Below are 24,430 nucleotides of genomic sequence, written 5' to 3' on the forward strand. Positions count from 1 at the left end.
GATGATCAGCCATGATCACATTGAATGGCGGTGATGGCTCAAGGGGCCGAATGGCCTCCTCCTGCACCTATTTTCTATGTTTCTATGTCCTGCCTAACATTCACACTGAGGTACTTACTGTAGGAGTGCCGCACTGTCACAGAGGGGCAGTGCTGAGGGAGTGCCGCACTGCCAGAGGGGGGCAGTGCTGAGGGAGTGCCGCACTGTAACAGAGGGGCAGTACTGAGGGAGTGCCGCACTGCCAGAGGAGGGCAGTACTGAGGCAGTGCCGCACTGTCACAGAGGGGCAGTAGTGAGGCAGTGCCGCACTGTCACAGAGGGGCAGTAGTGAGGCAGTGCTGCACTGTCACAGAGGGGCTGTACTGATCTTCGGTTTCCTCACACACTCCAAAGACGTACCATTGGCCTGGTAAAAATAGTAAAATTGTCCCTGGTGTGTGTAGGATAGTTTTAGTGTACGTGGATCACTGGTCGGTGCCGACTCGATGGGCCGAAGGGCTTGTATCCGCGCTGTATTTCTAAAACGAAAAAACTAAATACTATTTCCTAGCGATGGGGATTGTTACATGCTGCTTAAAACTGGACTGCAACTGTTGGCTTCAGGATATTTGCAGTCTCCTTCACCGTGAAGACTGATGTAGAGCTTTGCTTTAACTGCCCTGCTAACTCCTCCTTTCCTGTGATTCATCCCCCAGTTTCATCCTCTGAAGATCCAACACTCACCTTAGCTTCCTTCTTCTTATATATCCATGGAGGTCTTGCTGTCTGTTTTAACATTACTCGGGGCGGCACAGTGGCGCAGCGGCTGCTGCCTTACAGCGCCAGAGACCCAGGTTCAATCCTGACTACGGGTGCTGTCCGTACGGAGTTTGTACGTTCTCCCCGTGACCGCCTAGGTTTTCCGTGGGCGCTCCGGTTTCCTCCCACATCCCAAAGACGTACAGGTTTGTAGGTTAATGGAGGTTGGATTGGTTTGGAGATCTTACGGACGTACACAAAAACATGAGAGGAATAGATCGAGTAGATGCACAGAGTCTCTTGCCCAGAGTAGGGGAATCGAGAACCAGAGGACATGGGTTTAAGGTGAGGGGGGAAAGATTTAATAGGAAACTGAGGGGTATCTTCTTCACGCAATGGATGCTGGGTGTATGGAATAAGCTACCGGAGGACGTAGTTGAGGCAGGGGCTATCGCAACGTTTAAGAAGCAATTAGATGTGTACATGGATATGACAGAGAAAGAGGGATATCAGAGGTTTCAGAGGCTATGGGGAGAAGGCAGGAGAATGGGGTTAGAAGGGAGAGATAGATCAGCCATGATTGGATGACGGAGTGGACTTGATGCGCCGAATGGCCTAATCCTGCTCCAGTCTCTTATGATCTTGTGGGACTATCGGTGGGAGATGTTGGTCGGCACGGGCAAGTTGGGTCGAAGGGCTTGTTTCCACACTGACTATGACTCCAAGAAGGGGAAGGGGGGGTGGAGGTTGGTTATTTAAAGGTGAGTGGGTAACCTACAGAGATGTTTCTGTGTGGACTCTGAGCTGGACGATGTGAATGAATGAATGAATGATACTTTATTATCACATGTGACAAGCCACAGTGATAGTTTTTGCTTCGCATAAAAGGTATGCAAAGAGTCGCCACATAAAGGGCGCCGACAAAGCGATCTAATCCGTCATCAGGCACAGACACCAATGCTGATTGAAAAGACGTTACAGTTTAATTGGAAGTGAATGATGATCTGGTTCAGCCAACAGCCGGCGTACAGTGGTGATGGGGGACGGTTACATACGAGCCCCTTGCAGGTGAGACACGAGGGGAGGAATTCTCAGCGTAGTGTTGCCGTGCCAGCCCCTCGGGTTCTGACACCAGGCCCGGATACGAGGGCCGGGCTGGGCTGGGCCTGGCCGTGTCCTCCAGTCACTGCTTCGGCACTTTGCTGGCGGAGAAGTCAACAATGGTCGGTGCTCCTGGTTCCGGACGACTCACTCCCTCACAACGATCTGGGGGCTCCCTCAGCACTCTGCTCACTTGCGGGAGAGGCTGCTTGTCCCAGTTACCCTGCGGTTAGAAAGCATCTCTGGTGAAGAAGCCATCGCTCAAACTGTCCCCCAAACCCCAATGTGGAGCAGTCCCGATGGGCCGAACGGCCTAATTCTGCTCCTATGTCTTATGAACCCTTCGGTGACTGATAAACCTCCATATCACACACTATCCTGCGTTGTAACTATAATCACTCCTCTGTGCCGGTACACATGAAACTCTCTAACCCAGCCTTACTGTAGAAATAACTTTGGGCGGCACAGTGGTAGAGTTGATGCCTTACAGCACTTACAGCGCCAGAGACCCGGCTTCGATCAGGGTTCACTACGGGTGCTGTCTGTACGGAGTTTGTACGCTATATTTAAGAGGGAGTTAGATGTGGCCCTTGTGGCTAAAGGGATCAGGGGGTATGGAGAGAAGGCAGGTACGGGATACTGAGTTGGATGATCAGCCATGATCACATTGAATGGCGGTGCAGGCTCGAAGGGCCGAATGGCCTACTCCTACACCTATTTTCTATGTTTCTATGTTCTCCCTATAACAGCATAAATTTTCTCCAAATTCTACGGTTTCCTCCCACACTCCAAAGATGTACAGGTTTGTAGGTTAATTGGCTTGGTATAAGTGTAAACCGTCCCTCGCGTGTGTAGGGTAGTGTTTGTGTGCGGGGATCGCTGGTCGGTGTGGACTCAGTGGGCCGAAGGGCCTGTTTCCGCGCTGTGTCTCTAAACTGATCTTTGCCTGAAAGACTACAATGGTTCACGTTTGTGACTTTGCCAGCGACAAGCATAAATGTCAGCATAGTTTAACAGTACCTAGGGACATAGTCCAGCACTGTAACTGGAAGTGTGTACGATGGAACTGCAGACGCTGGTTTACACTGAAGATAGACACAAAATGCTGGAGTAACTCAGCGGGACAGGCAGCGTCTCCGGAGGGAAGGAATGGGTGACTGAAAAAGGGTCTCGACCCGCAATGCCACCCTTTCCTTCTCTCCGGAGATGCTGCCTGCCCCGCTGAGTTACTCCGGTGTTTTGCGACTCATCTCAGAAGCACAGTCGTGCAGGCATTTGGAACGTTTGATCCCTCACCCGGTCAGAACTCAGCCCTGCCGTCGTCTCTCTACTCACCGGGACTCTCACACCAGAAGAGTCAGTGCAGTGCATTGAGATGGGAGCAGAATCATACAAAGCCCTCAGGACTCGGCGACTCAGGGGGTCCCAGGTGACAGCGTTGTACTGTTGTGTCACGGGCACCTGGGGACAGGTGCAGATACTGCCATCGTCCACACTTGAAGGAAAACAAAAATCAGCAGTCAGATCTCACTGGTCGTTTGCCCTGGGTAGAGTGGACGTGGAGAGGACGTTTCCACTGGTGGGAGAGTCTAGGACCAGAGGTCACAGCCTCAGAACTAAAGGACGTTCCTTTCGGACGGAGACGAGGAGGAATTTCTTTAGTCAGAGGGTGGTGAATCTGTGGAATTCATTTCCACAGAAGGCTGTGGAGGCCAAGTCGATGGATATTTTGTAAGGCAGACATAGATAGATTCTTGTAGTGGAAGAAAATAACTGCAGATGCTGGTACAAATCGAAGGTATTTATTCGCAAAATGCTGGAGTAACTCAGCAGGTCAGGCAGCATCTCAGGAGAGAAGGAATGGGCGACGTTTCGGGTCGAGACCATTCCTTCTCTCCTGAGATGCTGCCTGACCTGCTGAGTTACTCCAGCATTTTGTGAATAGATAGATTCTTGATTAGTACGGGTGTCAGGGATTTTGGGGAGAATGGGGTTAGGAGGGAGAGATAGATCAGCCATGATTGAATGGCGGAGTAGACTTGATGGGCCGAATGGCCTAATTCTGCTTCTATCACTTATTTACATGAACTGTACACAATATTCCAGCTGTGACCTAAGCAATATTTTCTAAATCCGTACTGGTCTCTCATCCAAAAAAGTACGACATGCTTGGTCTCCTGAAAAAGTATGGGCCACCTCTCGTTGTGTTGAGGATGGGTTACGTCTCGCCATATTTCTCCTAATATTTTTTTGCTGACTGTCAGGTTTGGTCAGGTTCTGATCCCGGACCATGTGCTTCGAAGATTCTGCTAAAAGCAACCATTCGGTGAGAACGAGGATTACTGTTACCTGTTGACGAAGGCGAAATACTTCTGCAGGTAACCGAGGTCCATTGTGCTCTTGCACAACTCCAGTTGTGTCAGGGGGTAGTAGTGCACGTAGTTCACGCACATTTCATCGCTGATCTGGAGTCCTCCCTGTGTGCACAGAATCCGGTCACGGTCAAGTCTTTAATGAAGAGCAGCCGACTCTTAATCCAACACACCATACCTGAGAAAGGACGTGCTGGCTCTGGAGAGAGTCCAGAAGAGGTAGGCAATAGACAATAGACAATAGGTGCAGGAGTAGGCCATTCGGCCCTTCAAGCCAGCACCGCCATTCAATGTGATCATGGCTGATCATTCTCAATCAGTACCCCTTTTCTGCCTTCTCCCCATACCCCCTGACTCCACTATCATTAAGAGCTCTATCTAGCTCTCTCTTGAATGTATTCAGAGAATTGGCCTCCACTGCCTTCTGAGGCAAAGAATTCCACAGATTCACAACTGAAAAGGTTTTTCCTCATCTCCGTTCTAAATGGCCTACCCCTTATTCTTAAACTGGGGCCCCTGGTGGACTCCCCCAACATTGGGAACATGTTTCCTGCCTCTAACGTGTCCAACCCCTTAATAATCTTATACGTTTCGATATGATCTCCTCTCATCCTTCTAAATTCCAGTGTATACAAGCCTAGTCGCTCCAGCTTTTCAACATATGACAGTCCCACCATTCCGGGAATTAACCTAGTAAACCTACGCTGCACGCCCTCAATAGCAAGAATATGCTTCCTCAAATTTGGAGACCAAAACTGCACACAGTACTCCAGGTGCGGTCTCACTAGGGGCCTGTACAACTGCAGAAGGACCTCTTTGCTCCTATACTCAACTCCTCTTGTTATGAAGGCCAACATTCCATTGGCTTTCTGTCGGGACTGTCGTGGGGCTGGGGAGAGAAGGGTAAGGTTGGCTTGTGCAAAACAACACTCAGAAAGAAAGTATTTTGGTTAAAAAAAATCTTCAGTCTGAAGAAGCATTCAGTGCGGGGCCCTCGAGAATGTGGGGCCCGTAGCAGACGCTACTTTTGCTGCGAGGTTAATCCGGCACTGTCGCCGAGCCTGCGCTTGGTCTATATCTTGTTTAGTAAAACTGAGGGGTTGCTAGCAACATGGAACAAATAAATGAAAATTGGGACAAGCTAGGGAGAGGGAGTCACCTATGCCAGATATTTATTCTGGATTATTGAGAAGGAATAGATGGAGTAGACGCACAGAGTCTTTTACCCAAATTAGGGAATTGAGAACCACAGGACATAGGTTTACGGTGAGGGGGGGGAAGATTTAATAGGAACCTGAAGGGTAACCTTTTCACACAAAGGGTGGTGGGGGCAAGGAACGAGCTGCTGGAGGAGGTAGTTGGGGCAGGTACTATCACAACGTTTAGAGGGATTTGGGCCAAAAGCAGGCAGGCGGGACTAGGGTTGCCAACTGTCCCGTATTAGCTGGGACATCCCATATTTTAGGCTAAATTGGGTTGTCCCATACGGGACCGCCCTTGTCCCGTATTAGGCCCGGGGGCCGCTGTAGGCCTGGATGCTGTAGGCCTGGATGCTGCAGGCCCGGACGCTGTAGGCCCAGATGCTGTAGGGCCAGATGCTGTAGGCCCAGACGCTGTAGGCCCAGACGCTGTTAGCCCAGACGCTGTAGGTCTGGACATTGTAGGTGCGGACACTGTAGGCACGGAGCCCCAGGAGCCGCCTAACGGAGGTTGCGTAGCAACCCGCCTCCCGGCCCGGGCGGCTGCCATTGGTGGAGAGGGAGCATGTGGCCGCTAGCTGGGTGAGGTCACATAGGTCGCGGGGTGGTGATGTCACATTGTCCCGTACTTGGAAGTGAGATTGTTGGCGCCCCTAGGTGGGACCTATGCAGATGGGACATGTAGGTCGGTGTGGGCAAGTTGGGTCGAAGGGCCTGTTTCCACACTGTATCACTCTCTGACTCTATGATTAACGAGAGTGAGGAGTGGGAATGGAGAAGGGAATTTACATTAAAGATTCGTAAAACAGATGGAGGAAGTCTGGTGTTGGGGACAGGTTGGCAAAGAAATGTGGATCAGGATATGGCCAGCAAGTGATCTTGATCTTGTGTTAGTTACAAATCCCCCAATCACTGAGTACAACTGGCAGCACGGTGGCGCAGCGGTAGAGTTGCTGCCTTACAGCGAATGCAGCGCCGTCAGAGACTCAGGTTCGATCCTGACTACGGGCGCCGTCTGTACGGAGTTTGTACGTTCTCCCCGTGACCTGCGTGGGTGTTCTCCGAGATCTTCGGTTTCCTCCCACACTCCTAAGACGTGCAGGTATGTAGGTTAATTGACTGGGTAAATGTAAAAATTGTCCCTAGTGTGTGTAGGATAGTGTTAATGTGCGGGGATCGCTGGGCGGCGCGGACTCAGTGGGCCGAAGGTGGGCCTGTTTCCGCGCTGTATCTCTAAATCTAAATCTAAACTGTGGTTTCACAACAGATTGCCAATATCAGGGGCAGAAGGGGTTGATCTCAGTATTCATTCATCTGTGACATAGCTTGACTTTCAAGGAATGAGGCACAGGAGGTGGTTATTCCACCCTTGGTGCCCATGGTGTTTCATTCAAGGCATTTTCTTTCCTCAGCCCTTTATCCATTTTATCATTTAATTATCCTATCAAAGCCCCCTGAGATGTTGAACACTTCCATTAAATGTCTCCACCCTTCCGTGCTGTCAGAAGAATGTTTCTGGCTTCTCCATATAGCTGCACTCCCTTGTTCTATTATTCATCTCTGTATAGTTTTATGGGGCTGCAAATGCAAGATATAAGAAGCACTGAGCGTGCAGTCAGTTCAGCAAGACTTACCATCTTGTGGCTTGGAAGGAAGCAGCAGATGCTGGTTAAATCGAAGAGAAGACACAAAATGCTGGAGTAACTCAGCGTCAGGCGTCAAAATGCTGGAGTCACTCCCCCCAACACACCAACACAAAAACACACACCCTGCCTGTCCCCTCCAGCTACCTCCCAGCCTACCATTTATGTTCTTGGACTCAAGTACCTACCACAGTTGCATAGCCGCACCACACCAAAACAATCAACCCCCTTCAAAATAAAACACACGGAATGAGTCAATTTTGTAAACAAAAGACAGTCGTAGTTAGTTTCGTTTGGGAGAAACAGGCCCTTCGGCCCATCGGTCTGCGCCAACCAGCGATCCCCGATTACTGACGCCACCCAACACACTACAGGGACAATTTAATTTTTTGTACCAAAGCCAATTAACCCTACAAACCCGTACATCTTTGGAGTGTGGGAGAAAACCCGGCCCCCCCCCCCCCCCCCGAGCCCCCCCCCCCCCCCCCCCCCCCCCCCCCCCCCGCTGTCCGGTAGTGGAATATAAACTCCGTACAGACAGCGCTCGTAGTCAGGATCGAACCCGGGTCTCTGACACTGTGAGGTGGCAGCTGAGCCACCGTGCTGTGCTGAAGTCCAAAGTTTAGTCAAAACTAAACATTAGTTGACTAAAATTATTAGTCAAAGGAATTCTTTGAAATGTTAGACTGGGAGAGGCTTGTGTTTGTGTGAAGCGCTATGCTTAGTTTAGTTAATCATTGTCACGTGTACTGAGGTACAGTGAAAAGCTTTTTTTTACATGCTATCCAGTCAGGGGAAAGACTACGTGATTACAATCAAGCTGTCCACAGTGTACAGACACAGAATAATGTTTAGTGCAATATAAAGTCCAGTGAAGTCCGATTAAAGGTAGTTTGAGGGTCTCCAATAAGGAGATGATAGGTCAGGACAGCTCCCTAGTTGGTGCCAGGATGGTTCAGTGGCCTGGTAACAGCTGGGGAGAAACTGTCCACGAATCTGGAGGTGTGTGCTTTCAAACTTCTGTACCTCTTGCCTGCTGGGAGAGGGGAGAAGAGGGAGTGACCGGAGTGAGAATCGTCCTTGGTTTTGCTGCTGGCCTTGCCCGAGCAATGTGAAGTGTAGATGGATCGATGGTTGGTGTGTAAAGGACGGGTTTGCTGATGGTGAACTCACTAAGCCAGTGTGTGAAGCTCGGCTGATGGTCACGTAAAGTACAAGACTGGTGTTTGTTAAAGAGCAGGTTCGTGACGGCATGAAATAAAGAGGAGGCTTGTTCTGTCCACTGTAAATGGCTCGATTTTAATCATGTACAGATGCCTTACGATGCTTCGACTTACGATATTTCGACTTTGCGATGGTGTGAACGGCAGCGGCCCTTCGCCAGCCGCAGCTCGCTTCCGGCCACGTCATCACGTGTATTCCATGCATTTCGACGTACGATATTGTCGGTTTGTGATGGGTTTCTCGGAACGGAACCCCATCGTAAGTTGAGGAGCACCTGCATTGCCTTTCCGATGACTGGTTAGCACGTGACAAAAGCTTTTCACTGTACCTCAGTACACGTGAGAATAAACTAAACTAAACTAAACTAATCTAAACTAAACTAGACTAAACTAGACTAAACTAAGGACAGCACAGGAACAGGCCCTTCGGCCCAATGTCTGTGCCAAACATCTTGGCGGGTTAGACTAACAACCTGCATGTGATCTATACCCCTCCAGTCTCTGCACTAAACACTAGGCTCCCACACTGTAGCCCACACACTCGATGGGATACTCACAGGTAACACAGTGACCTCCTTCTGCAACATACGGATTTCCTATAAAAAGCAAAAAAAAACACCTCAATATTTGTTCTTTTCGTGATGTGAGAAATGTCGCAGGAATTACTACATTTACATGAATGCATCACCCGAAGATAGACACAAAATGCTGGAGTAACTCAGCGGGACAGGCAGCATCTCCGGAGAGAAGGAATGGGTAACGTTTCGGGTCGAGGCCCTTCTTCAGACTGGACAGAGTTACTCCAGCATTTTGTGTCTATCTTTGGTGTAAACCAGCGTCTGCAGTTCCTTCCCCACACAATACATTACCAGAGGTGAGTATTTGAGTGCCACACTCTGTACCCCAATTGTCTTTCTGATTCATGTGGGGGTGCATGTCAAGGTGGGTCTGGGCGGATTAACTTGTTTTATTTACGTTGTAGCCGTGGACAATAACAAACGTGTCCTTTCTCCAGTTCCTACTGACCTGGGGACCTGTTTAAACAAAGTCCGTGACAGACAACAGGATAACCTATCCCGCCATTTTCCAAGCTAGGACGTATTCGATATGGTTCTTTAGTTGTTTATAAACCGGCACGTCTTTGGAGTGCGGGAGGAAACCGGAGCTCCTGGAGAAATCCCACGTGTCCCAGGGAGAGAGAACTATTGATCGATGGTTGGCATGGACTGGCTGAAGGACCTGTCTCCACGCCAGCCATCGATCACCAGTTCACACAAGTTCTATGTTATTCCACTTTCTCATCCACTCCCTGCACACTGGTGGCAACGTTGTTTTAACACAAGCCAATTAACCTACAAACCCGCACGTCTTTGGGATGTGGGAGGAAGCAGAGAGAACCAGCAAACTCCACACAGACAGCAGCCGAGGTCAGCATCGAACTTGGGTCTCTGGCGCTGTGAGGCAGCAGCTCTACCAGCTGCATCGCTGTGGCCGCACAGACTGAAGAAGGGTCTCGACCCGAGACGTCGTCTACCCATGTTCTCCAGAGATGCTGCCTGACCCGTTGAGTTACTCCAGCACTTTGTTTCTATTTTTATGGTATTAACCAGCGTCTGCAGTTCCTTTTTATTACATTTGATTTTTAAAAAAATTGGTTAGGGAGGGTATTAAAGGTTATGAGAATAAAAGATCTTGAGATTGGAAATGATTTCATTGAAGAAAAGAGAGGGAGGGGAGAGGGGGAGGGAGAGGGGGAGGGAGAGGGGGAGGGGAGAGGGGGAGGGGAAAGGGGGAGGGGAGAGGGGGGGGGAAAGGGGGAGAGGGGGAGGGGAGAGGGGGAGGAGGGGGAGGGGAGAGGGGAGGGGGGAGGAGAGGGAAGGGGAGAGGAGAGGAGAGGAGAGGAGAGGAGAGGGGAGAGGGGAGGGGAGGGGAGAGGGGAGGGGAGAGGGGGGGGAGAGGGGAGGGGGAGAGGGGAGGGGAAAGGGGGAGAGGGGGGAGGGGAGAGGGGAGAGGGGGAGGGGAGAGGGGGAGGGGAGAGGGAGATTTGATTGAAGAAAAGAGAGATTCAATGGGATGAATGGCCTCCTATTGGCTTTGTGTTCAGTCGGTAAAGAAGTAAGATTGATGTGAGGTTGTTTGTGAGAATGGGTTCCGGCTGAACAGCAAACAGTACCTGAAAGTGAGTGCTGAAATGTTCATCAGCATTGACCATGGTCACCTCCACCCCATCCTTGACAAGGACAGTCTTCACCTTCAGGCCTGCAAGGTGAGTGTGGAGCTGTGAGGCAAAGATCTTGATCCCAGACCGAGGCAGCATCTAGAATCAAACACAGCGCTGAGACCCCCCACTCATTCCTCACCCATGTACAGTCTACCAACACCTTACAGCACAAAAACAGGCCATTCGGCCCGCAATGTCCCGGGTCCCAACATGATGCCAAGACCTTCACTTATCTACTGGCGCATATTCCATATCATAGAGTCATAGAGTCTTACAGCGTGGAAACAGGTCCTTCGGCACATCTTTCCCATGCCGGTCAACATGTCCCACCTGCCGCGTTTGGCCCATATCCCTCCATTCCTTGCGTGTCCATACACTTATCCAAAGGTTTTTAAATGCCACTAATGTATATTGCAGCATCTTCTCCCCCCCCCCCCTATCTTCCCCCCTCTTCCCCCCTCCATTTTCCCAAACCTCTTGCCCTTCCTGCCCTGCTACGTACCCTGGTCCTTTATGAATGATACTTCATTGTCACACGTGACAAGTCTCAGTGACATTCTTTGCTTTGTACACCCAAGGTGTGCAAATAGTCTCCATGTAAAGTGCGCTGACAAACGTTTCAAGTATCCCATTTTAACACAGACCCTTTTTCATGAACACATTCCATTTGTGCTCCCCCTTAGTTCTCAGCGGCCCCCCCCCCCCCCCCCCCCCCCCCCACGCCAGGTCCTCCTTTGTTCTCCCTCTCGGCGGTCCCCCCCCATGCCCGACTTACAGCATCTTCCCTGCAACCCCTTCTTGCCCCTCCATTCCCCCACCATTCCTCTACCCCTTGCTCGCTCCCCTCGTCCTCCAGGGCCTGGCGGCATGCATCTGTCTTGGACCGGTTTCTTTTTGCCAGTGCGTTTGCTCACGTGCTGGGTACACTTTGCTGTGCAATATCCGGTGAGCACGAAGCCTGGGCTCGGCCGGTGGGATGGCCATGATGGGAGTGTACACCAGACCCAACTCCATGATGCCTGCATTGAATTCTTCCTTAAGGTGGGTGTGGTACAACATACGAATCCCTGAGTGATCCAAGTGTCCTGCAGATGGGAAAAGCTTGAGTTAACAACAGCATGACGTCCACATTATATTACACTGGACTTAAACCAGATAACACTGCAGCTAAAGGAGCTTTAGTAAGGTAAGTAGGGTTGTGCTTGGACTAAATCAGCCTCCATAGGGTTATGTGTAGGAAGAAACTACACACACACAAGAGAGAACTAGATAGAGCTCTTAAGATAGCGGAGTCAGGGGGTATGGGGGGAAGGCAGGAACGGGGTACTGATGGAGAATGATCAGCCATGATCACATTGAATGGTGGTGCTGGCTTGAAGGGCCGAATGGCCTACTCCTGCACCTATTGTCTAAACTGTACATGCTGGTTTATAGCGAAGATAGGCACAAAATGTTGGAGTAACTCAGTGGGTCAGGCAGCACCTCTGGAGAAAAAGAATAGATGATTCCTATTCCTTTTCTCCAGAGATGCTGCCTGACCCACTGAGTTACTCCAGCATTTTGTGTCTACCCACAGAGTTGTACTGTACAGGATACAGTTAGATAGAGCTTTTGGGACCTAGTGGAATCAAGGGATATGGGGAGACGGGTTACTGATTGTGGATGATCAGCCATGATCATATTGAATGGCGGTGCTGGCTCGAAGGGCCAAATGGCCTCCTCCTGCACCTATTTTCTATGTTTTCTATGATTATACTGATCTTGTAACTGACTGGACAGAATTACACTTAGACTATACCAGATTATACATGATTTTGATTAGCCTAGTTAAGCTCTACCATGTTACATTTGGTTTAACCCATGCCATTGAGGTTTACACTGGTGTTCAATCAGATTGTACGCGGTAGGACTGTAGGTTCATGGGCATCCAGGTTGATCTCCAAGATGGCCGACAACACCGAGTCATCTACAAAATCCGATGATCTGCAAAACTGCGACCATCCGTACTGGAGGCCATCCTTCCCACCCTGCGCTACAATGGAGCATCTCCGTTGGCTTCTGTGCTCACAGAACAAGGCACGATCCCACTAACAGTGTTGCCTGTCGAGACCCCAAACGGGTTGCCTCCTGTAAGTCATTATTTAACTGTGGTAGTGAGCTGGGTTCGTGAGGTTGAGTGAGTTTGTGACCCTTCTCTTGCTGGTTCCCTCTGGCTGAATGTGCTCCATGGGAAATGGCAAATCACACTTGGGACCTGTCCAACCCAATGAATCATTGGTCCACAATTATCTCCGTTAATATGGCACTTCAAATATCATGACTTTAAGATGTTGTTTATCCGTTTATTTTAAAGGCTGGTAAACTCCATGAATTATTGCTGCTGTGTCTCAAAAATGCTCACTCATAATTACACTCCACACACACACGCACGCACACGCAAACACATACACGCAAACACATACACACAGCCATATGTGTTTGCACGGTGGCGCAGCGGTAGACTATTGCCTAGCAGCGCAAGAGACCCGGGTTCAATCCTAACCACAGGTGCTCTGTCTGTACGGAGTTTGTACGTTCTCCCCGTGACCTGAGTGGGTTTTCTCCGAGATATTTGGTTTCCTCCCACACTCCAAAGACGTGCAGGTTTGCAGGTTAATAGGCTTTGTGTGAATGTAAAATTGTTCCGAGTGTGTGTAGGGCGGTGTTAATGCGCGGGGATCGCTGGTCGGTGCGGACCCGATGGGCCGAAGGGCCTGTTTCCGCGCTGTATCTCTAAACACATTTGCACACCCACACATACAGAATGGTACCCATGCTCGGATTCACTGGTGTGACTTGTGAGGTACGGTTAGTTGATGACTTCAAAACGCACCAGAGAGTTTCATTGGATTATGATAATGCACTTCCAGCCGCAAGTATTCTGAGGAATTTGCTCCACCGATTAGAATTCCTGCATCTTTTGGATAATAAAATGCCTGTAATGACAGAGACCTGGTTGTCACAGCTTGAAAGATCATCCCATTTCTAAAATTGCTAAAATAACCTAAAACACTCAGCTTTGTACTGAACATCTCTGAACCAGGGCGGCACGGTGGCGCAGCGGTAGAGTTGCTGCCTTACAGCGAATGCAGCGCCGGAGACTCAGGTTCGATCCTGACTACGGGCGCCGTCTGTACGGAGTTTGTACGTTCTCCCCGTGACCTGCGTGGGTTTTCTCCGAGATCTTCGGTTTCCTCCCGCACTCCAAAGACGTTCAGGTATGTAGGTTAATTGGCTGGGCAAATGTAAAAATTGTCCCTAGTGGGGTGTAGGATAGTGTTACGGGGATCGCTGGGCGGCGCGGACCTGGTGGGCCGAAGGGCCTGTTTCTGCGCTGTATCTCTAAATCTAAATCTAAAAACAACAGATCAGTCTGAGGAAGGGTCTCGACCCGAAACATCACCCATTCCTTCTCTCCAGAGATGCTGCCTGTCCCGCTGAGTTACTCCAGCATTTTGTGTCTAGCTTCGATTTAAACCAACATTCTTTCCTACTTAATCTTTGAACAACATCTCTCAGCACTTCAATGATTTATTTATTGGAGGCACAAGAGGCAGAAACTTTGCAGTTATAGGGTATTGAGACGTTCTAGATTCTGAGAAGTGTTTACCTCTGCTTGTGTAGTTTAGAACAAGCACATGTCCCCCCTCTAGCCTACATTTTTCACGATCCCTCTAACAACAAGAAATCTATCAGTCCCAGTTTTGAATGCAATTAATATCTGAGCCTCCACACCCTTCTGTGGTAGAGAATACGAAAGACTCCCTACCCTCAGAGGAAAGAAAAACTTCTCTCTCTCATCTTAGAAGTAAATACCTATGTGGGGGTACCGCAGTAGCGTGGCGGTAGAGCTGCTGCCTTACGAAGGCAGAGACACAGGTTCGATCCTGACCTCGGCTGCTGTCTGTACGGAGTTTGTATGTTCTCCCCGTGTCCACGTGGGTTTTCTCCGGGTGCTCTGGTTTCCACCCACACTCCAAAGATGTACAGGTTTGTAGGTTAATTGGCTTCAGTAAAAAATCGTACACTGTCCCTAGTGTTAGTGTGTGGGGTTCGCTGGTCTGCGCGGACTCGCTAGGCCGAAGGGGCCTGCTTCCAGGCTGTATCTCTAAACTAAACTAAACTCAAGGCTCCTGCAAGTAGATGTTTGATCCTTGGAGAGGTTAAATGTAGGGTGTGGGAGTGAACGAGGTGGGCCTGTTTCCATGCAGTATGACTCAATAACTCTATTGCCCCCACAACATGGTTCACATCCCATTCCCTCTCACGTTCTCAGCCACACTGTGCACCTTCCCTCACTCAATACTCTAACGTCCACACAGCGACAGGACTCCAACTCAATGCCACGCTGTGTATGGATTTGAGTACAGGAGTAAAGAGGTCCTTTTGCAGTTGTACAGGGCCCTGGTGAGACCACATCTGGAGTACTGTGTGCCGTTTTGGTCTCCTAATTTGAGGAAGGACGTCCTTGCTATTGAGGCAGTGCAGAGTAGGTTCACCAGGTTAATCCCCGGGATGGCGGGACTGTCATATGAGGAAAGATTGGAAAGACTAGGCTTGTATTCACTGGAGTTTAGAAGGATGAGAGAGGATCTTACAGAAACATATAAAATTATAAAAGGGCTGGACAAGCTTGATGCAGGAAACATGTTCCCAATGTTGGGGGAGTCCAGAACCAGGGGGCCACAGTCTAAGAATAAAGGGGAGACCATTTTAAAACTGAGATGAGGAAAAACTTTTTCACCCAGAGAGTTGTGAATTTGCGGAATTCTCTGCCACAGAAGGCAGTGGAGGCCAATTCACTGGATGAATTTAGAAAATAGGTGCAGGAGGAGGCCATTCGGCCCTTTGAGCCAGCACCGCCACTTTAAAAGAGAGTTAGATAGAGCTCTAGGGGCTAGTGGAATCAAGGGGTATGGGGAGAAGGCAGGCATGGGTTACTGATTGTGAATGATCAGCCATGATCACAATGTGTAAGAAAATAACTGCAGATGCTGGTACAAATCGAAGGTCTGAAGAAGGGTCTCGACCCGAAACGTCGCCCATTCCTTCCCTCCTGAAATGCTGCCTGACCTGCTGAGTTACTCCAGTATTTTGTGAATAAATAGCCATGATCACAATGAATGGCGGTGCTGGCTCGAAGGGTCAAAATGGCCTCCTCCTGCACCTATTTTCTATGTCTATGTTTCTATTTGTGGGACCCTCATTTCTTCCACTCCAAACCTGTGGCACATGAGAACCATTTTCCCCTCTCTGTACAGGAGCCTCATTCATCTCCCCGGCTCCCCGACCCCCTCTCCCCCATCCCCCCCCCCACTCCGTGTTGGACACCCACTCACCTGAGCGCCCATCGCCCACGCCGCCAGTACATGTCTGCAGTTATTCAGCTTTGCAGGTTTCATCTTGGAGTCGCATGGACCGTTGTAAGCCGGGATGCGGCCAAACTGTGCTGCACACTGGAACACCTCCATGTGGTGTACAATGGCTTCATTCCCCTTTGTAATCACTGGCTCGTACTGATCAGGGACGAAGATTAAAACATTGGTTATGTAGGAGCCATTTGTGTTTGTGCTCGCCATTTAGCATATTATATTATTTTGTACATTGCTGTATCGTTTTTGGACACTTGGGGCTTGTCGTAAGATGAATACATATATGGGCATTATGGACTGGGAGGAGCCGGGACAAGGTGCTATAATAATAATAATAATAATAATAATGCATTACATTTATATAACGCTTTTCATATACTCAAAGACGCTTTACAGAGATTTAGAGAACATAGGGAAATGAATAAATAGATAAATAAGTAAATAAGTAAATGAACAGAGAAAGGAGACAGAAGGTGAGGTGACCTTCAGTGGTTGAAGGCAGTACTGAACAGGTGAGACTTCAGCGATGTTTTGAATGTGGTGAGTGTGGAGGAGTCTCTAACGTTTTTGGGGTAGTGAGTTCCATAGGGTGGGAGCAGCGATGGAGAAAGCCCTGTCCCCCCAGGATCTGAGTTTGGTCCGGATGTGGGGGGATAGGAGATTGGCAGCAGAGATGCAGAGATGGGAGGGGGAAGACACGGAGGAGCTTGGTGAGATATCGTTCTTACCAGACCTGCAGTGAGAGAAAGATTTGGAGAGATACAGATCGGTTTGTATTACTACTTCAATAAACGACTAATTAAACTGAAAGGTTTTGAAGATCTCTCTGTTGGGGCTCTGCGTCAAGATCGATCACTCCACTCCCTGTGAAGTAAGGCAATCGGAAAGGACTTTATTGGAAAAGGACTGAAGTTGCCATTACAGGTTATTTAGATTTCAAGAACCCAAGGGCCTGAGCTATGGGGAGAGGCTGGGACTCTATTCCTTGGAGCGCAGGAGGATGAGGGGTGATCTCATCGAGGTGCGCAAAATCACGAGAGGAATAGACCGGGAAGACGCACAGAGTCTCTTGCCCAGGGTAGAGGAACCAAGATCCTGAGGATTAGAGGGGGTTTAATGCGAAGGGGGAAAGATTTAATAGGACCTATTGTTTTTCACACAAAGGGCGGTGGGTGTATGGAACGCGCTGCTGGAGGAGATGGTTGAGACAAGTGTTATCACAATGTTTAAGAAACACTTAGACAGGCACATGGACAGGACGGGTTCAGAGGGATATGGGCCAAATGAAGGCAGGTGGGACTAGTAGATGGGGCATGTTGGTTGGCATGGCTAGGCTGTTCCATCCTTGTCCTTTTGCTTTCTGGTCTCAGCAACAGCCCTGGCCACGTTTTGTGCATGTCCTTATGTTTACTTTCTCCCCCCTATAACTCCTTCGTTAACTTATAAACCAGACAGATCTGTAAGCAATGGAAACAACTTGGCTAACTGCCCTCTCCCTATCTACCCTATGACTGTGTATAAATTGCACTGTCGTTTGCATCTGTACATGAGTGAGCATAAGCCTTTCTAACCCGAGACATTAAGTCTAACTGCGAAGCAGGTGCCCAGCGACTGTACATGTCCACTTTGTTCTATACACCCCCACCCTCTGGCCTCTCTGCTCATTAAAACTACCTTGTTTTCTCACTGAAACACCCCTTTACACCTTTACATGTCAAGGTGTGTAGGAAAATAACTGCAGATGCTGGTTCAAATCGAATGTATCACAAAATGCTGGAGTAAGTCAGCGGGTCAGGCAGCATCTCAGGAGAGAAGGAATGGGTGACGTTTCGGGTCTATACACTTCCTTATCTATCTATCTCCCACTCCCCTGACATCAGTCTGAAGAAGGGTCTCGACCCGAAATGTCACCCATTCCTTCTCTCCTGAGATGCTGCCTGAACCGCTGAGTTACTCCAGAATTTTGTGATACCTTCCATTTACATTCAATGTGTTTGACTCAAGCTTCCTCTGCAGTGGCAACATGTTTCAGTTCAACAAGGAATGGAAGTAGAAGTCAGATATATTGCCTAAGTTAAAGCAATAAGACCATTGTGTGGCTAGAGTTTCTGCAGCCTAGGTCATCTGCCAACTCATCAGACTACTGTTCAATTGGAATTTAGGTCAGTACAACACAGGAACAGGCCCTTCGGCCCACAATGTCTGTGTCATACATTAATCCAAGTTCAACTAATCTGTTCTGTTCTGCTCCCACCATTCATTGCATAACCATGTGCCTTTCTAAAAGCCTCTTAACCACCACTAACAAATCTGCCTCCACCACCACCCCAGGTAATGCCAAAGGGTTAAACGGAGGTACAGGTTCCATCAAGCAACTTTTAAATTTCATTTTCATCAATCCGACTTTTTCCAAATTTCATCAACCCGACTTTTAAATTTAATTTACCGTCATTCTGTTCCTGCACATTATGCGGCTTTATTTACTATCCCTCGGTTAGTTTAACCAACCTTCCACCATTAACCCAGACCACTTTCACCCCCTTGCTAGATATTATTCAACTCTTGCTCCATGCACCAACCCTCAGGCCCAGTGGTAGAGCTGCTGCCTCACAGCACCAGAGACCCGGGTTCCATCCTGACTACGGGCGCTGTCTGTACGGAGTTTGTACGTTCTCCCCGTGACGTGTGCGGGTTTTCTCCGAGATCTTCGGTTTCCTCCCACACTCCAAAGACGTACAGGTTTGTAGGGCGATTGGCTTGGTGTAATGTAAATGGTCCTTGTGTAGGAAGGAACTGCAGATGCTGGTTTTACACCGAAGATTGGCACAAAATGCAGGAGTAACTCAATAGGACAGGCAGCATCTCTGGACAGATATCTCAGGTCAAGACACTTCTTCCGTCCCTAATGTGTGTCGATAGTGTGAATTTAGTTTAGTTTAGTTTAGTTTAATTTATTGTCACGTGTACCGAGGTACAGTGAAAAGCTTTTGTTGCTTGCTGGCTAGTCGGCAGTAAGACAATACGTGATTACAATCGAGCCGTTTACAGTGTGCAGATGCGTGATAAGGGAAAAACATTTAGTGCAAGGTGAAGCCAGTAATGTGCGATCAAGGATAGTCCTTGTGAATGTATAGGGATCGCTGGTCGGCACGGACTCGGTGGGATGAAGGGCCTGTTTCCGTGCTGTATCTCAAAACTAAACTAAACACAGTACCTACCATGACAATGTGATGGGGCGGAAGGTTGCGGGGCAGATGGCTGATGTAGCACCAGTAGGTTGTTTCTTGGTCAGGGATCGTCACGTTGGGGGCAAGGATTTCCAGCACTTTGACATCTGGGGGCAGCGTAGGCGGGTGAAGGTCGGGCTTCAGGAGCTGCACCCTCTGGACGCCCCTTGGCACCGACCGCAGGTCAATGGCCTCCACCGATGCCGCTGGTCGCTCCAGGAACCCGTACAGGAGGTGAACTGTTCCACTCTAGAAGCAAGAGAGGATGATCGAAGATAGGCACAAAATGCCGGAGTAACTCAGCGGGACAGGCAGCATCTCCGGAGAAAAGGTACAGGTGACGTTATGCATCGAAACCCTTCTTTAGACTGAGAGTCGGGAGGGTGGGGGGGGGGGGGGGGGGGGGTGGGGGGAGGATGGAGGGGGGGGAGGAAAACTAGAGATAAAGTAAAGGTTTAGAACAATTCAGAGCCGGCAACGATGACCAAGGGAAGGTGGAGCTCACAATGCTCCATTGTTGGCTGTGGAAGAGTTGATAAGGAAAGGATGCCAACAGTAGAACTGGCAGGATGACCAGGGTGGGGGAGGGATGGAGAGAGAAGGGATGCAGGGGTTACTTGAAATTAGAGAAATCAATATTCATACTGTACTCATGGTTGTAAGCTGCCCAAGCGAAATATGAGGTGCTGTTCCTGCAATTTGCGTGTGGCCTCTCTCTGTCAGTGGAGGAGGCCCAGGACAGAAAGGTCAGTGTGGGACAGTGTAGACTGGACACGTGTATACACAGTGTTCACAACTACATCAGGTGTACATATACAAAGGGCACTCTCTCAAATGATTGTTTGAAGAGGGGACATATTTCTGTGTTGATTTCTTCCCAGTGTGTTACACGACCAGGGGGGGGCAGTGTAGTCGGAGTTCAGCGGAGGGCCACTCCGACACCTCTGTAAATAAAACCCCAAAATAAACAGCGGGGAATTTGAACCAGCGGGGAATTTAACAGCGGCCGCTCTGGCACAAGTGACAGCTCCGGCACCTAAAACATTAGCGCTGCAACACGGTGCATGACCTCTTTGCAAAGCACGTTGGGATCACTTGAGGTGGCACGGTGGCGCAGTGGTGGAGTTGCAGCCTCACAGCGCCAAAGACCCGGGTTCGATCCCGACTACGGGCGCCGTCTGCACGGAGTTTGTACGTTCTCCCCGTGACCTGCGTGGGTTTTCTCCGAGTGCTCTGGTTTCCTCCCACATGCCAAAGACGTACAGGTTTGTTGGCTTCTTGCCTTCTATACATTATCCCCAGTGGGCCGGACAGAACTAGTGTACGGACCAGTGATTGCTGGTCAGTGCGGACCCGGCGGGCCGAAGGGCCTGATTCCACACTGTGTCAATAAACTAAGCTAAACTAAACTAAAAGCACATCATCCAACTTACTCAGGGGGTATGGGGAGAAGGCAGGAACGGGGTACTGGTTGAGAATGATCAGCCATGATCACATTGAATGGCGGTGCTGGCTCGAAGGGCCGAATGGCCTCCTCCTGCACCTATTGTCTATTGTCAGCTGAGACCAAAGGCCCCACTTACATCAATGACGTAGTCCCTTTTGTCACAAGTGTTGAAGAGCCTCTTGAAGGTGAGGTGAAATCCTTGCTTAGATTGGTGAGCATCGAGCAGCTGGTAATCCTGCTGTGTGTCTAAGTGGACCTGTGCATGCTGATCAGTCCAGGCGTCCTGATGAAACAGAAACAAAATGAAGATCAAACAAGTAACACAGCCACACCTTCCCACAAAGGGACCTGCCACAGAAGGATACCTTGCCTTGACTCCCATCTATTTTGATAGAATCCAGTTTGTAATGAAGTGTGACTGATCTCTCCATTAAACCTCTCCTCTCCCTATCTGATATAGGACTGTAGACAGTAACACACACAGCACAAAACATAGAAAATAGGTGCAGGAGTAGGCCATTCGGCCCTTCGAGCCTGTACGCACTGCCATTCAATATGATCATGGCTGATCATCCAACTCAATATCCCGTACCTGCCTTCTCTCCATACCCCCTGATCCCTTTAGCCACAAGGGCCACATCTAACTCCCTCTTAAATATAGCCAATGAACTGGCCTCAACTATCTTCTGTGGCAGAGAATTCCACAGATTCACCACTCTCTGTGTGAAAAAAAACTTTCTCATCTCGGTCCTAAAAGACTTCCCCCTTATCCTTAAACTGTGACCCTTTGTTCTGGACTTCCCCAACATCGGGAACAATCTTCCTGCATCTAGCCTGTCCAACCCCCTAAGAATTTGTAAGTTTCTATAAGATCCCCCCTCAATCTTCTCAATTCCAGCGAGTACAAGCCGAGTCTATCCAGTCTTTCTTCATATGAAAGTCCTGCCATTCCACCTCTGTTTGCATGGCTTAGGTGCACTGGATATTTGTGCATAGAGTCATAGAGTCATAGAGTCACACAATAGGAAAACAGGCCCTTTGGCCCAACTTGCCCATGCCGACCAAGGTGCCCCACCTACACTAATCCCACCTACCTGCATTTGGCCCATTTCCCTCCAAACCTTTCCTATCCATGTACCCGCCCAAATGTCTTTTAAATGGTGTGACAGTTTCTGCCCCAACTACCTCCGCTGGCAGCTCATTCCAAAAATCCACCACCCTCTGTGTGGAAAAAGGTGCCCTTCAGATTCCTATTAAATCTTTCCCCTCTCACCTTAAACCTGTGTCCTCTGGTTCTCGATTCCCCTACTCTGGGCAAGAGACGCTGCACGTTTACCCGATCTATTCCTTCTCATAATCTATAATAAATATCTGGCAGAGGTGAATCCCTCTCTCTAGTCTGTGCCAACTTCCATTTATTTGTTCCATGATTCTGCCAACCCCTCAGTGTTCACCCCTCACCTAAAACAATTGTCCTCTGGTTCTTGATTCCCCTACTCTGGCTAAAAGTCTGGTCATCTATTCCAATTATATGTGCACTTTTATGTGTAGGAAGGAACTGCAGATGCTGGTTTACACGGAAGATAGACACAAAGTGCTGGAGTAACTCAGCGGGACAGGCAGCATTCAGACTCAGTCTGAAGAAGGGTGTTGACCCGAAACGTCACCCATTCCTTCTTTCCAGAGATGCTGCCTGTCCCGTTGAGTTACTCCAGCGTTTTGTGTCTATCTGCACTGTCTTATGCATTTATACATGAATGAGTGTAAACCTTTCTAACCAGAGACTGTTTCTTAGTTTAGAGACACAGCGCGGAAACAGGCCCTTCGGCCCACCGGGTCCGCGCCGACCAGCGATCCCCGCACATTAACACTATCCTACACACACTAGGGACATTTTTTTTGTTTACATTTTACCAAGCCAATTAACCTACAAACCTGTACGTCTTTGGAGTGTGGGAGGAAACCGAAGATCTCAGAGAAAACCCACGCAGGTCACGGGAAGAACGTACAAACTCCGTACAGACAGCGCCCGTAGTCAGGATCGAACCCGGGTCTCCAGGGGCTGCATTCACTGTAAGGCAGCAACTCTAGCGCTGCGCCACCGTGCCTCCCAAACGGTGACATTCTAACTGTGAAGCTAGTGACCAGGTGCTGGTGTGAACACAGATATCAAGTGTAGGAAAATAACTACAGATGCTGGTACAAATCGAAGGTATCACAAAATGCTGGAGTAACTCAGCAGGTCAGGCAGCATCTAGGAGAGAGGGAATGGGTGACGTTTCGGGATGAGACATTTCTTCAGTCTGAAGAACGGTCTCGACCCGAAACGTCACCCATTCCCTCTCTCCTAGATGCTGCCTGACCTGCTGAGTTACTCCAGCATTTTGTGATACCACAGATATCGTGGCTCTCTTGAATGTGTGTAAGTGCGATGCGTTAGAGTTGCAGAGGCTGCTGGTTTAGAAGAGGCTCATCTCTGACTTACCCCGAAGTAGGAGTTGCGGCCGTCACTCCACAGAATGGCTAGGTCGGCGTTCTTCACGTCCCCCCGGTCGGACATCCCGAACAACACCCCGAACTTCAGCTCCGTGACCGTCAGGCGGAAGTACACGGCTTCCTGGGAGTAGCTGACGTTCCAGCTGAGCGTGGCCAGCCCCTGGGGGTCCAGGGGCACGTGGTAGGGGAAGGGGCTCGGCCCGGGGGCGACGGGGCTGAAGCACAACACCAGCATCACCACGACGATCAGCAGGGTGGTCATGTAGATGGAGACCATCTCCCGTAGCCTCATGCTGCGACAACACTCTGCCTCTCCCATGGCCCGGCCCATCTCGACTGAAGCAGGGAACCAGGATGGCTGTCGGCTTTAAGGAACATGGCCAGAGTTCAGGGTTCTGATCAAATTATTCCTCAGCCTCTGGGCAAACACATTTGAGCATCGCGTAATCCCATTACATGCGCTCATCATCAGTAAAGCGAAGGAGACGAGCTGCCCTTTGTTTATTTTAACTTTTCATTTATTTGGTTAAGAAGACCAAATGCCCATTCAATGCCCCCACCTGTCATTTCCAAATTAGCTTCAGTGAAATTATTCAATGACGTTGATTCCTTGCTCCTGTTGCATTCCTCCCCTGTCCAAACTCCGTTGTCTCGTTCTCTGCTTTCTTTCCTAATTTTTCATCTCAATCCTTGTACGATTGTGGGACCCATTGTCAACTACTTAAAATTCTTAAGGGATTGGCCAGGCGAGGTGCAGGATAAATGTTCCCCATGTTGGGGGAGTCCAGAACCAGGATTCACAGTTTAACTCCCAGTCCTGATCGCCTTGCAGCCATGTTTCTGTAATGGCCACAATATCATACCTATACATGCTTAATTGTACCGTCAATTCATCTATCTTATTAGGAATACTACGTGCATTCAAATAAAGCACTTTCATGTGTGCTTTACTACACTTAGTTCCTGTTTTTGCCCCTTTTACTACTATACCTTTATCTTCATACATTCTGTGTGATAGTGAACACCTTCTGTGTCCTCCTAGCACACTATGATTTTCAGATGCCCCACTGAAACCCTGCTCTATTTCCTTCTCCCCTGACGTTAACATCTCTCTTGAAACCTCCCCACCGCTACTTAGTTTAAAGACCTCTCTATTGCCCTAGTTATCCGATTCGCCAGGACTCTAGATCCAGCCCTGTTCAGGTGGAGTCCGTCCCCACAGAACAGCTGCCCCCTGTCCCCGTACTGATGCTAGTGTCCCAAGAAACCAAACCTATTTCTCCCACACCAGTCTTTGAGCCACGCATTCAGCTCTCTAATTTTATTTACCCTCGCCAATTTAGCCCGTGGCT

General features: G+C 49.3%; 1 protein-coding gene across 1 annotated transcript; it reads right to left on the minus strand.

Moving 5' to 3' along the window:
- Nucleotides 1-1,921: 1,921 nt before the first annotated feature.
- dbh (dopamine beta-hydroxylase (dopamine beta-monooxygenase)) lies at nucleotides 1,922-23,397 on the minus strand. Its single transcript, XM_078426012.1, is given in 13 exon segments — nucleotides 1,922-2,062; nucleotides 3,175-3,334; nucleotides 4,189-4,347; nucleotides 7,582-7,623; nucleotides 8,841-8,872; nucleotides 10,450-10,593; nucleotides 11,412-11,459; nucleotides 11,461-11,582; nucleotides 13,370-13,472; nucleotides 15,876-16,052; nucleotides 19,127-19,384; nucleotides 20,719-20,865; nucleotides 23,068-23,397. Coding segments are annotated over 13 exon segments (1,863 nt in total).
- Nucleotides 23,398-24,430: the final 1,033 nt, after the last annotated feature.

This window comes from Rhinoraja longicauda, chromosome 31 (genome assembly GCF_053455715.1).
Source record: "Rhinoraja longicauda isolate Sanriku21f chromosome 31, sRhiLon1.1, whole genome shotgun sequence".
In the NCBI taxonomy this organism is placed as follows: Eukaryota; Metazoa; Chordata; class Chondrichthyes; order Rajiformes; family Arhynchobatidae; genus Rhinoraja; species Rhinoraja longicauda.